The sequence below is a fragment of the Agelaius tricolor genome, unplaced genomic scaffold (genome assembly GCF_023055355.1).
Source record: "Agelaius tricolor isolate 1412-34295 unplaced genomic scaffold, bAgeTri1.0.p SCAF_33, whole genome shotgun sequence".
Taxonomy (NCBI): domain Eukaryota; kingdom Metazoa; phylum Chordata; class Aves; order Passeriformes; family Icteridae; genus Agelaius; species Agelaius tricolor.
This window is the reverse complement of record NW_027269293.1, coordinates 529,711-542,447: the sequence shown is the minus strand read 5'-3', so window position 1 is coordinate 542,447 and position 12,737 is coordinate 529,711. Positions and strand designations below refer to the sequence as shown.

Genomic DNA, 12,737 nt, shown 5'->3' with positions numbered 1-12,737 from the left:
CTCTTTTTAAGGCTCCTATTTCTTTCAGGTGAGCTACCAAAGAAACCCTTCCCAGGATCAGAAGCCAGCAGCCCTGGGAGCTGGAGCTCCTCATCCTCTGTACGTGACACAAGAGTTGGGGATCAGTATCTCAGAACCACAGAATGGTTTGGGCTGGGGGGGGACCTTACAGCTCAACCTGTTTCAACGCCTTCCATGGGCAGGGACACCTTCCACTAGACCAGGCTGCTCCAAACCCTCTCCAGCATTTGGATCCCTGACCATTTTCTTCCCTAGGACGCAGACAACTCAGCAGAAGCGCAAGAGCACAGCTCAGCAGAGGCCCAACAAGACAAATATCTGTTTCTCCACAGCCCTGCTGCCTGATCCACACATGGTGCAGCTCCACACCAAGCCTGCAACTGCTCTGGCACCAGGGACACTCCAAACAAATGGCAGCTCGCCCGGCTGGGTGATCATTTTTGGATTATGTAATCCCAATACATTATTATTAGCCCAAGAACAAACTCAAGCAAGGAACTGAAGACATTTCCCTGCCCGTGCTGGCAGAGGGACAGAGCCTTGTCGCAGGAATGGCACGGACGCGCTCCCCCGGTGCCCCAAACAGGTCAGACTGCACACGCTGGGCTCCAGGTAACACAAAGAGCAGGATTGGATTCCAGGCCATTACCCATATTACACAACGCTGCCGTCAGTTCCACCACGTTTCAAACCAAAACCGGCACAAGGAGCCTGAGCAAATTTTTTCCATTGAGCCACTGCAGCCCAAAATGAAAGCGGAGCTGGACCGGACAGACAGAAGCTGCAAAGGTGTGCTGGGGGTGGCTCCTGGCAGGGCTGGGCCCGGAGCTGCCGAGGAAGCCCAGACCTTCACCAAGCTGGGGAAACTGTTTATAGAACCCGTGCAGAATGAGCATATGTGTTTAATAGCCCACTAATTGTTGCGTTGTTCACTACACAAACAAGCAGCTCTTCTGCCCTTATCCCTTCCTGCCCAGTTAATCACCAGGAGCCTCTGACTATTTCTCTTTTGGGTGGCGGTGAAGGAAGCAAAGTTCATTAGTGGCCGTTGGCCACCAAACAATCCTGAGCCCAGACTTCATTTAGAAAATAAACACCACTATTCATGTGTGACATGGACTCGGAATAGCTTCCCAAAATATTTAACGCAGCTGCCTGTAGTCTTCCTACTCTCCCTCCCCCAAAATAAAAGGCTTTCCCAATATATAGGAAAGAATCATTTGTTTCATTTTTCAGAGGAAAAAAAGCTAATAATTCAGTCGACCCAAGTCATTTATTCCTCCTGACTTCTCATAATGCTGATAAACACTCATTAAAATATAAGTTGATAAACCCTGGTACAGTCATTACCTTCGTCCTCATACAGAGATTGCCCAATTCAGTGATGTGATGTAACCAACACCCTAAATTAAAAATAGTGTTGTGACAACATATGGTTTATCCTACAGAAGCTGGCAGGCAGGACGCTCCTAATGACAAACGGGTTTAGGCTCCCAGCTTCCCCCAGCAAGGTGAGGAGACAGAAATGCTCGTCGCAGGATCAGAGGCGGAAAGAAAAAATACAATAAAAATAAAATTACACTAAAAAATGACAGTTTTGAACCCCTCTCCGGTCCATCCCAACACCAGCTGCCGAGCTTTGCCATTATTCTCTATTTACATGACTAATAAGCTCTCTGGATGCATTTCAAGGAAACGGCACGGAAAAGACAATCTGGAAATTTCAAAATACAGTCTGAACGTGCCTCCCCCCGCTCCCGGGAGGGGAGCACCGAGCCGGCGGGGGATGAACAACCGGGAGCACCGGGGAGGGCACAGCGATGGAGGCACCCCCCAGTCCGGGATGGCAGCACCGGGGATGGACCCGCCGCCCCCCCCCGGCTTTGCAAACCCACGTCACGTTCACCGGGGAAACGGGGGGGGCACCGACGTCCCCTGGCCCCCTCCCCAGACACTCACGGGCACTGACGGCAGCTCCTCGTCACCTCCCGGGGGGGCACCGAGCGCCCACCCCCGCACCGGGACCGCGGGGCCCCTGTCACCCACCCGGGAATGGGGGACACACCGGGGGTCCCCGCTCACCCACCGGGGCGGTGGCACACGGGGGTGCCCCCAGCAACCACCGCGGCGGGGAACGGGAGGCACCGACAGCTCCCGGTGCCCCGCGGGCACTTGGCGGAGGATCGCGACCCCTCCCCGGTCACTCACCGGGGGGCCCAGAGGGACCCCGCAAACACTGCCGGGGATGAGGAACACACCGGGGTGCTCCGGGGCGTTACCGGGAGGGCACCGCGGGTCCCCTCCGGTGTCCCGCAGGCACCTGGCACCAGGATCGCCCCCCCCCCCCCCCATTCCCGGTTCCCCGGTCACTCACGGACGGGGGGGGCGGGAGCCTCCGCACCCCCTCAGCCCCCCAGCAGGGAGTCCCCCCGCCCCGGGACACACGCCCACGCCACGAGGAGCTCCCCCCTCTCACCTCCCCTCACATCCCCGCCGGTGCCGCCCGCAGGGCTCCGTCCGGGGGCCTCGTGGCGGCCGCCCGCTCGCCCTCGGCGGGGCCGTGCCCGCCGCCCCACGCCCGCCAGCCCCGTACCTTACAGGCCTGGTAGCTCTCGAAGGCGCGTAGGGCGCTCTCCGTGAGCTTGACGTGGAAGACGGAGACGCGGGTGCCGCGGCCGAGGCGGCCGCAGGACAGCCCGTACCCGCGCTCCGCCTGCAGCGCCGCCATCTTGGGACCGTCTCCCCCTCCGCGCCTGGGCCGCCGGGGCCGCCCGCCGCCGACACGCCCCTCCTTATGAATTATTCATGATGCGCCGCTCCGCCGGCCACGCCCACGCGGGGCGCCTGTTGCTGGGGCGAGGAGGTGGGCAGCGGGCGCGCCGATTGGCTGGGTGATTCCGGGCGCCGCGCCGGATTGGGCCGTAGGGAGGAGGAGGCGGGGATATGTAAATAAGGGCGCGGGGCATGCTGGGGAGGGTGGTCTGGTGCAGCCGGGGAGCGCTGCGGGAGCGTGGGGAGGGGGCGGCGGGGGGGGAACCCCGGTGTGAACCCCCGGGAATGAACCACTGACCCACCCCGGGCATTTAACCCTCCGGGTGTGAACTCCCTGCAACCCCTTGGCATCAACTCCCCGGGCATGAGCCCCCCAAGGCATGAACCCTCTGGACCCCCCAGGCATGAAATCCCCAGGTGTGAGCCCCCCAGGCATGAACCCTCTGGATCGCCAGGTGTGAGCCCCCCAGGCATGAACCCTCCGGACCCCCCTGGGCATGACACTCCGTGGTGGGCACCCCCTGTACTCGCCCAGGTGTGAATCCCCCAGGAATGAACCCCCCAACCCTGCAGACCTCCCGAGTCATGAGCACCCCAGCACGGACCCCCTGACCCCCAGGTAGAGCCCGAAGGTTCCAGGCTTCCTCCAGGGCTGATTTCGGCGTGCCAGGCTCCCCCCTGAGCATCGCCCCCCTTGCAGACTCCACGTGTCCCCATGTGTGGCAATAAACAGGCCGGAATGTGAAGGAATTGTCCTTTATTTGGGAAGTTCACAGTCAGTTTGGGGTGCAAGGACAGTGCTACAACCCCCCATGAGCAGAGCTGAGGCTGGGCAGGCGCTGGGGGGGCTGCAGGGCAGGGAGGGACCCCCGACGGGCTCGGACCCATGGGAAGACAGCCAGGACAGGGGGTCTGCAGCGCTCCCCTCCTCCATCCCTCCCACCGCGGGTTTCTTTGGCTTCCTTTGGACATTGCACGCTCCAGGGATGTGCACAGGAGGGCAGCAGGTACCTCCAGGAGGGCTGAGTCCCTGGCAGCCCCCAGGAATCAGGGAATGTCGCTGCATTTCCCCCTGGGCACATCCACATCGCTTCCCACAGCTTCCTTCTCCGTGCCACCCCCTGCCCATCCTGTCCCCGCAGCAGGGATGGGCACGGCCAGGACGCACCCGTGAGAGGCAGCTCCTGCTGCCCCCGACACCCTCAGGGCTGGGGGCTGAGCCCCTGATTGCCAGGAGGCTGCCCGGGGGTCCCTGCTCTGCCAGCAGCCCCCTGCCCACCCCGCGGGTGGCGCCCGCCCGTGCCAGGAGGGATGTGGGGAACGTCGGGAGGGAGATCCGGCACCTCCGGCACAGAAAGCATCCGTGGAGCTGCGAGCCCGCGGGAGGGGGTGGCAGAGCCTCGGGGCAGCCCCTCGGCAGAGAGAGCCAGGAGCTGGCACGGGTCCCGTGCCCAGGGGCCACCCCGGTGCCACCCTCAGTTCCTGGCGGCGATGACCACGGACAAGGCCACGCCGCCGAGCGCGATGGCTGTCGCGCCAAAGAGCCACTTCCAGGGGATGGACTGCGGGGCAGAGCACGGGGGGACACGTCAGGGGCTGTGCCCATGGCAGGGGACACGTGCCACCCCGCCTGCCCTGCCTGCTGGACAGGGCATCCCAAAAAGGCAGCGCCGTGTGGGACAGCGTGTGCCGCCAGCTGACAGCGCTTCCCAACGGGAGCAAAGTCCGGAGCGTGCAGCTGGCATGGCTGTGATCCACAGCCAGACACTGCCAGGGCACAGGCTGTTATCTGGATGTGTTCTGGGCACGGCTCCCGGAGCACGGCCCCCTGCTCCCAGCGGGATCCTGACACTGCCCGAACACATCCTGCTTGGGAGCGGGGCTGTGTCCCTCCTGGGGGACCTGGGGGACGCTGACACAGCCCTGTGGATCCCAGCCCCCCCAGAGGCCTTACCCAGGGCAGTTTGTCTTTGCACTTCCTGGGGGTGCTGGCGGTGCTGGGATTCCCGAGCATCTTCCTGTACATCTCCGTCTCCACGTTCCTCTGGTCCGCGTGCTTCTTCACCAGCTTGGAGAGCTCAGCGTGGATGGTCTGGGGAGGACAGCGTGCTCTCATCAGCCCTGCACCCTCCCCGCCTGCCAGGGAGGGGACCTGCCACCCACAGCACGTTCCACCGCCCCTGGGATGTGCACAACAGCTGAGGGGGTGATGGGGCCTCATCCCCATCCCCAGCGCCATGGGGCTGCACCAGGGGACACTCTGTGGGTCCAGTGCCCCTCTGTCCTTCTCAGCTGCTCAAGCCACTCCCTGCCTGGCAGCAAGGAGCAGAGCCCAGGGCTGATGCCAGACACCAGCAAAGGGATTTTATCCTTTAATCGAGACAGGAAAGTGCCTGCCTTGAGGACAGACGTGCACCAGCTCTCCCACTTTCTGTCTGGAAGCAGGCTGGGAAAGCGGGCTCAAAACTCAGCCTGGTGTCAAGTGGGATTGCAGCAAGACCCACAGCGTGTCCACACCTGCCCTGCCAGGGCAGGAAAAGGCTCTGAGTCCTGCGTGGGGCCCACAGGCTCCCCAAAAGCAGCAGGAAGCACCAGGGAGCTGAGCAGGGCAGGGTGGCAGGAGGACGTTGTGGTGGCCCTGGTGGCACAGCCACGCTGTGCCCTCTGCTGGGGGACACATCCCCAGAACACAGCCCTGCCAGCTGGGGAAATCTGCCTCCAACACGAAAATCTGGATGTCTGGAGGAGAGAACGCTCCTGCTCAGAGCTCACCAGGGCTGTCACATCAGCGTCAGACAACCCTCAGCATCCCGGAGGGCTCAGAGGAGGGATGTGTGTGACAGCCTGGCGGGAGGCAGGTGGAGCCCAGCATTTCTGGAGTGTTTTCAGCACTGGTAGCCGTGGCCCCTGAGTCACCCACGCCGCCACTGGGGCCCGGGCAGCAGCTGGGGAGGGCAGTAATTTGCTGTTCTTGTGGTTTCGCTGGACACGTCACTGCCGGGCATTCGGATTTTCCAGCCCTCTCCAATTAAAAGCTCCATCGGAACTGCTGGGGAGCAGCCGCCCTGCCCAGGGACGTGCCAGGGGAATGGTTCCCTGGGCTGCTCCCTCTCCACCCTGACCTTGATGGGAAAGAAAGGGTTTGGGGCCCTGCTCACCCTCTCAAGGGAGCTCAGACCACCTCTGAAGGTGCTGTGGGGCCACCAAGCACCTGCTTGTGCCACACCTCACCCGTGACCTTCAGGGACTGGATCATGGCACAGATCCTGGTGGTCTGGTGAAAGCCCCAGGTAAGAAATGGACACACCAGATGCAGACAAGGATTAAAGCCCATCTGGAGGGCCAAGACCCCTAGGACGACCCTGTGCAGGCAACACCTCCCTGTCTCCTCCCAGTCTCGCTCCTGCTGGGGTCATTTCCTGGCACTGGTTTTTGATTTCTCCCGAGGCACCAGTCCTGCAGCTGATCATTAACTGACAGGAAATTCCTGACCCAGAGCTCGCCCTGCCCGGGCGCTGGACCGAGGTCTGGCTGCTCCCAGCACCCGGTGATTCACTCCTGGGGCTGCCCAGCGAGTTTGTGGGGACTCAGCTCTGCTCCACTTCCCCCAGCCACAGCACAAACTGCCCCAGCCACCTGGGGAACCTGGGGCAGCCTGGACCCTCCCCATGGCATGGCTGGAGTATGGATGGGCTGGCAGGGAGTCCTGTCACCATCAGGACCAAAGGTCACCAGGGAACCTCACAGCATGGAGATAAGGCTGGAGAGCAGCCCAGCCACACTCCACGTGGGGCATCATTCCCCAGGCTCTGGGGGCTCTTCCCAGTCTCCCTCCACGGAGCTGGGGACAGCTCCAGGGAGTCTCAGCCCCCCAGGGGCAACAGTGAGGTTTGAAGGGACAGGGACAAGAGAGAAGAAGCACCCAGGAGACCCCCAGCCCGGGGGGATCACGGGCAGCACACACCTCCAGCCTACCTTGTTTGAAGGCTCCAGCTTCAAGGCTGCCTTCAGGATGGGAATGGCCTCTCTGTACTCTCCCTGCTGAGCCAGCACCTGCAGGGTGACACGGGGATGAAGCAGGGCTGAGGTCTGCCCCTCACCCCCTGCCACACCGCAGAGAAGGGGCCCCTCCTCACCTTCCCCTTTCGGAAGAGAGCCTTGATGTTCCCTGGCTGGTGCTCCAGCACCAGGTTACAGGACTTGAGAGCTGCCTTGAAATGGTCCAACTTGAGCTGCGAGGCCGCCAGGTTGTTGAGACACTTCACCTTCACGTCCAGCAGCTCGGCCTCCTCATCCGGGCTGAAATCCACTGCACACCCCCCGAGGGCAGGTCACAGCAGGGCCCGGAGCCCAGGGGACCCTCTCTGGGTGGGGACAGGTACCTTTGGAGCTGGAGCCCAGGATCCTGAGGGCGATGTCGTAGGAGTTGATGGCCAGCACGTAGTCTGCCTGCTGGTAGAAGAAGTTGCCGCGCTCCCGCTTGCGGTTGGCCAGCTGGATCTTCTCCTTCCCGCTGAGCAGCTCCAGGTCTGGCGCATCCCGAGCCGCCAGCAGCTCCACCTCCAGCGTGAGGGGCGCGTTGGGGGGCACATCAGGGCTCCTGCACAAAGCCACGCCACCATTGCCACCCCTCAGGTGCTGCTCTGAGGGTTCGGCGCCGTGAAATCCAAGCTCAGAAATCCCTGGTGATGGGGATCTTTGCACTCGAGATAGGACACGCTGCTCGTGGCAAGCGAAGAGGTGTCAGGAGCCAGGACATCCCTCTGGCTGTCCTGAGCAGCCCAGACCCCTGCCAGGGGGCTCAGAGACCCTGGCACAGAGCCCAGAATGCCCCTGTGGGTTTGATTATGACCCATGGAGCAAGTTACCAACCCTAGATGAAGATCTGCAAGCCATGGCAAATTAAGTAGAGTGATAGTGAATTTATCACGAGGTGAAAAAGTAGATTTTGGGGTTTTTAGAATGGGGGTTCAGGGGGCAAGATGGAGGGATCTTGGCATGTCCAGCCTTTCTCCTTCTTTGTCTTGGCCTCCATCTTCTGCTGTGATGGTGGCACTTTTGGATTGGTTTAGAGTAGAAGCTCACTGTCTAACACAGGTGATAGGTATTGGGAAGCAATTGTAAACATTGTACACGTAGTTTTTAGTATAAACACGTAACACTGCCCCGGGGCAGGCAGAGTGCCTGGAACTGTCCTGCTGAATGGACCTTGGCAGGACAGGAGAAAGAATTTTATAGATAAGGAACAACAAACAACCTTAAGAGCAAGAAATGAAGAGCTCTGACTCCTTCCTCAAGCACCGGGCTGGGAAAAGAGACTTTCTAACTTTTCTCGGGGTCACTGTGAGCAGCCAGAGACCCCGACAAGGAAGCAGAGGCTGGACAGATGGGCTGTCACCAGGTGAGCAGGGGACAGCTGCCCCAGCCCTGTGTGGGACCACCCTGCTCCAGCTGAGGGGCTGCAGCTCACCTGCCCTGGGCCCCGTAGCAGTACTTGGCGTCTGACACGATCAGAGCCGTCTCAGCCATCTCCAGGAGCTGCACACACAGGTCCAGAGCCTGCAGGGCACAACGTGGCACCATGGAAGGGACTGGAAGGGTTCTCCAGTGCCAACCTCCTGGATGTTCCACCACGGGCAGGAGCATCCTCCACAAAACCAGATGGCTCCAAACCCCCTCTAACTCGGCCAACATCATGGGAGGGAGCACGAGCAAGGGCAGAGGGGCCACTTTGACCCACAAACAGGATGTCACCGACCCCTGCCCTTCCTCTGAGCCCTGAGGTGAGGTCCTGCTCCCAGGTGAGCCTCCAGCCCGTGCTCACCTGCAGGACATCACAGTCCCCCAGCGTGAAGGTGAGGGACGGGTCCTGTTCCACCACGGTGCCATCCTCCAGCATGGCCTTCAGGCGGATTGTCACATCCTGGCCCTTCTGGGGACGGCTCTCCACACCCTGGCCCGGCACCAGCGTCTTCTTCTTGAGCAAACCATTCCCTGGGCACAGAGAAACGGGGAGCACATGGGGACCGCTGGGGAGGGAAAACCCGACTGCTCCCACCCTAGTGCGGCTCCTGTAGCCCGGGGAAAGCCCGAGAGGCCCCGGAGCGGAGCAGCCTCAGCTCTCACCCAGAACATCGAGCCACTCCTCGGGGTCCCCGGCCGCGTCCCCCGCGCCCTGCACCGGGGGCTGCGCGTCCTCCCGCGGCGGCGCCGGCGGCCGGCCCACGTCCTCCAGCGGCGGCAGCTCGCTCAGGTCATCCTCATCTTCCTCCCCTTCCTCTTCCAGCACCTCGAAATCCTCCGCCGTGTCCAGCTGAGCCGCGTCCGCCGCCTCGCTGCCGGTGCCCGCCCGGCCCGGGGAGCCGCTGCTCGGTTCCTCCCCGCTGGACGCCATGGCGGCGGAGCAACCTGGAGCGGGGAGAGAAGGCGGGGATCGGGGCTGCTCTTACCGGCACCGACCCGGAGACCGGCGGGACCCTCCGGGGGCGGGGGATGCGCAACGGGACAGCGGAGACTGGGGAGCGCCGGGGGGGACGGGGCCTGGCGGGGCGGGGGCTCGGTGGGATGGGGGGGTCTGTCCGGTGGGATCGGGGGGGTCGCGGCCCCGGCCCGGTACCGTGGGGGGGGGCGGCCCCGCGCCCCCCGCCCGCCCCACGTGACCGCCGCGCGCCCCCCGCCGCTCCCACCTGGCCCGCGAACGCGCGGGCGCAGGCCCCGCCCCCCCGCTCCTATTGGTCGGTCCCCGCCCACCGCGCGACGCCATTGGGTGAGGAGCACGCTCGTCAGCCGCGCGCCCGCGGCGCCCCCGACGCCTTAAAGGGACCGCCACCAGCGCGGCCGCCCCGGCGCGGCGGGCGGCAGGGCCGGGGCTCGGCGCCGGTACCGGAGAGGCTCCGTGATGCCCGCAGGGGTCGCGACCCTCTCGCCCGGCCGCTCTCCGGGACTTCCGGCTCGGCGCGGTGACGCAGCGGGGTCGCGCCCCACGTGACCGCACACCCGGAAGCGGCGCGGAGTGGCCGCCGGTGCCGCCCCCGGTACCGCCGCCGCTCCCGTCATGTGAAGCGGCGGGACGGGCTCCCGCAGGTGCGCGGGCAGTGCTGGTGGGAGGCCCCGGGGACACCGCTAGAGGCCCTGGCCGTGTCCCCGAGGGAACCCGGGGCTGGCGGCGCTACCGGGGGCGGCAGGCGGCCAGGGGACCCCCCCGTTACCGGCGTGTGGGGCCGCCCCGGGAGGGGGCACGGCGGCGGGGTAGCCGGTACTGGGTGCACGGCAGGGCGGAGGGGGTCCCGGTATCACGGAGGGGAAGGGGAGGGTCTCCGTTACCGGCGCGGGGGGCTCCGGTGCCCCGGCTGAGCCGCCCCGCGGTCCCGCAGGTCACGATGGAGCCCTCGGCCTCGCAGGTGTTCTGCGGGAGGGTGCTGGGCATGGTCAACGCCGAGGACGTCAACGCCATCATCCTGGCCCAGAAGAACATGTGAGTCCCGGGGGGAGCGGCCGGTGAGAAACCCGGTACCGGCACCGGGAGCCTGCCGGGATCTTTACCGAGCTCCCTGTGCCTCCCCCGCGCAGGTTGGATCGGTTTGAGAAGACCAACGAGATGCTGCTCAACTTCAACAACCTGTCCAGCGTGCGCATGCAGCAGATGAGCGAGCGCTTCCTGCACCACACCAGGACCCTGGTGGAGATGAAGAAGGACCTGGACAGCATCTTCCGGAGGATCCGGTGGGAAACCGGGCGGGAACAGGCCCGGGGATGCCGGGAGGGGTGGGGGGGGTGTTAGAGCAGGGCACAGGTTGGAATTTGGGGGGCTGTGAGAAGGAAAATCTGTTGGGGAAGGGAAAAGATGTGACCAAGTGGAGGTCGGAGCTTTGGGTTTCCATGATCCTGCTCTGGGTGGGCTCTGCTGCCGTGGGAGCTGCTCGGGGTGGTCACAAAACACAGAATGTGGGGGTTCAGGAACACCCCATGTGCTGGGGATGGGGTGTTCGGGGGGTTTGGGGTGGGAATCCCTCACCCTCGGGATTTGTTTGCATTGCCCAGGGAGCTGGGGGGCAGCTCCGGATCCCTGAGCTCCCCACGGACTGGGATTGTTCTCTCCTCCCCAGGACGCTCAAAGGGAAGTTGGCAAAGCAGTACCCGGAGGCTTTCAGCAGTGAGTGATTCCTGACACCCAGATCTACAGAGTCATGGGATGGCTTGGGCTGGAGGGACCTTAAATCTCTGCCAGTGCCACCCCTGCCATGGCAGGGACACCTCCCACTGCCCCAGGTGCTCCCAGCCCTGTCCAGCCTGGCCCTGGGCACTGCCAGGGATGCAGGGGCAGCCACAGCTGCTCTGGGCACCCTGTGCCAGGGCCTGCCCACCCTCCCAGCCAGGAATTCCTTCCCAAAATCCCAGTGGGGAGCCATTCCCCTTGTCCTGGCACTCCACGCTCAGTTTTCCTCCTGTGGGAAGAGTCTCTGTTCCTGAGGCATCCCTCAGGAATCACAAGTCCACGTGCTGGCCCATAGCTGCTTCCCCAAAAACCCAGCAAGCTCCTTAAATCCATTAAATCCGCTTGCAAGAGTGGGACCCGGGGAGCGGGGCCTGGATCCCAGAGTGGGGGCTGGAACTTGGAAGAAATTCCAACCAATCCCCAATTTACACCCTGTAGGGTTCTTTTTTCACCCCTACAAGCTGCAAGCTCAAGCAGGGAATCCCTCTCACCACAACCCTAACCCCTGGCTCCTCAGACATCCACGAGTCCCCCATCCTAGGGAACTTGCAAGAATTCCAACCAACCCCCAATTTACAGCCTGGCCATTCGTTGGGTTCTTTCAACCCCCACCACGATCCCAGCCAGGGGATCCCTCTCAGCACAACCCTAACCCCTGCCTCCTCCCCCTCAGACATCCACGAGTCCCCCATCCTGGAGGACGACGACGACTTCGACCCCGTCCCCAAGAGCACCACGACCACCATCGCTACCTCGGAACAGAGCACGGAGTCCTGTGACAGCAGCCCCGGCCTCATCTCCCCCACCACCAGCCAGGAGTTTGAGGATTTATCCCAGGGCCACTACGAGGGCCCGGCCCTGAACGGACAGAGTCTCACAGACGAGGACACGGCCAACCTGGATTAGACTAGGAGCCCCGTGCTGCCCCTGCAGAACTTTCTAGCCTGTATTTATAGCTGTGTGTTGCTCTTTTGGGTTTTTTGGGTTTTTTTTTTTTTTTTCCTCTCTTGGGAAGAGGGAAGCCAAGGCTGGGAGAAGCTGAGGGAGGAAGGTGCTGCCCTTCTGCCTGGAAAGTGCCACTGAGGTGTAAAGCCACCGGGCTGGCTTCAGGGGGAATCAGTAAATCCTGGGTTGGAAATGCCTCTTGTCCTCCGTCCTTCCTGTGCTCAGGAGAGCCGCTACACTTCACCCTCCATGTAGATTTTTTGGCGCAGAAAAGCCGTTTCTGGGGACAGATGTTTGTGTTTTGTAAGAAATGTTGTCTCTGAGGCTCTGTGTGCCCGCCAGCTCTGCCCGGGGTCTGTCCCTGCTGCTGATGGACTTGTGCTGGCTGAGTTCTCACTGCTGGATGAGCCAGAGCTGTGTTTCCCTTTGGTTCTCGCACTCAGCCCCTCACACGCTGCTGCTGGCGGCTCCACAGGCAGGTTCCCAGGAACTGCAGCTCTCCAGATCTTTCTTTTCCACCAGCATTGTGGTGTGGTGGAGGAACTGCTTGGCTTTGGGGTCCTGAAGGCCTGGGAGGGGATGAGAGGAGAGTGGGGGACTGGAGGACTGGCTGCTGGGGCTGATCCTGGAGCTGTGGGGCTGTGTGGCTGGTCCTGGAACTCTGGGGCCGGTCATGGGTCCAGTCCTGTGGCCATGGGGTCAGTGTGGGGCCGGTCCCAGGGGCTGTGGGGTCAGGGTCGGGTTTGGGGGCCGGTCCCAGGGTCAGGGTCGGGTTTGGGGGTCG

General features: G+C 63.0%; 3 protein-coding genes across 4 annotated transcripts in view; 1 reads left to right on the top strand and 2 right to left on the bottom strand.

Moving 5' to 3' along the window:
• ELL (elongation factor for RNA polymerase II) overlaps positions 1 to 2,802 on the bottom strand; it is a 49,362-nt gene extending 46,560 nt beyond the window's left edge. Inside the window, exon 1 of the mRNA XM_071452249.1 lies at positions 2,615 to 2,802. Coding sequence (XP_071308350.1) covers positions 2,615 to 2,749 — 135 coding nt within the window. The 5' untranslated portion in view covers positions 2,750 to 2,802. The remainder of the gene's footprint in view (positions 1 to 2,614) is intronic.
• A 733-nt stretch (positions 2,803 to 3,535) lies between these two features.
• On the bottom strand, positions 3,536 to 9,782 carry FKBP8 (FKBP prolyl isomerase 8). 2 transcript variants are annotated; one of them, XM_071451587.1, is made up of 9 exons: positions 9,677 to 9,782; positions 8,920 to 9,201; positions 8,618 to 8,787; positions 8,264 to 8,352; positions 7,176 to 7,393; positions 6,930 to 7,102; positions 6,769 to 6,846; positions 4,748 to 4,885; positions 3,536 to 4,355 (listed from the first exon to the last, which is right to left on the bottom strand). In XM_071451587.1, exons 2-9 carry the CDS (start codon positions 9,185 to 9,187, stop codon positions 4,269 to 4,271), a joined length of 1,221 nt encoding a protein of 406 aa, XP_071307688.1. In that variant the 5' UTR covers positions 9,188 to 9,201; positions 9,677 to 9,782; the 3' UTR covers positions 3,536 to 4,268. The 2 variants fall into 2 exon arrangements, with proteins under 2 accessions (XP_071307688.1, XP_071307689.1); XM_071451588.1 differs by lacking the exon at positions 9,677 to 9,782 and adding an exon at positions 9,480 to 9,543.
• KXD1 (KxDL motif containing 1) lies at positions 9,741 to 12,146 on the top strand. The gene is made up of 5 exons (XM_071451589.1): positions 9,741 to 9,876; positions 10,167 to 10,267; positions 10,363 to 10,515; positions 10,899 to 10,945; positions 11,682 to 12,146. Exons 2-5 carry the CDS (start codon positions 10,173 to 10,175, stop codon positions 11,912 to 11,914), a joined length of 528 nt encoding a protein of 175 aa, XP_071307690.1. The 5' UTR covers positions 9,741 to 9,876; positions 10,167 to 10,172; the 3' UTR covers positions 11,915 to 12,146.
• Positions 12,147 to 12,737: the final 591 nt, after the last annotated feature.

Excerpts from the sequence above, each read along its gene's own strand:
- KXD1 (XM_071451589.1), top strand. The coding sequence starts at position 10,173 with ATGGAGCCCTCGGCCTCGCAGGTGTTCTGCGGGAGGGTGCTGGGCATG. Across the intron at positions 10,516-10,898 it reads AGCATCTTCCGGAGGATCCG|GACGCTCAAAGGGAAGTTGG; the intron begins GTGGGAAACCGG and ends TCTCCTCCCCAG. Across the intron at positions 10,946-11,681 it reads GTACCCGGAGGCTTTCAGCA|ACATCCACGAGTCCCCCATC; the intron begins GTGAGTGATTCC and ends CCTCCCCCTCAG.
- FKBP8 (XM_071451587.1), bottom strand. The coding sequence starts at position 9,187 with ATGGCGTCCAGCGGGGAGGAACCGAGCAGCGGCTCCCCGGGCCGGGCG. Across the intron at positions 7,394-8,263 it reads TGCTACGGGGCCCAGGGCAG|GAGCCCTGATGTGCCCCCCA; the intron begins GTGAGCTGCAGC and ends GGCTTTGTGCAG. Across the intron at positions 6,847-6,929 it reads CTCTCTTCCGAAAGGGGAAG|GTGCTGGCTCAGCAGGGAGA; the intron begins GTGAGGAGGGGC and ends GTCACCCTGCAG.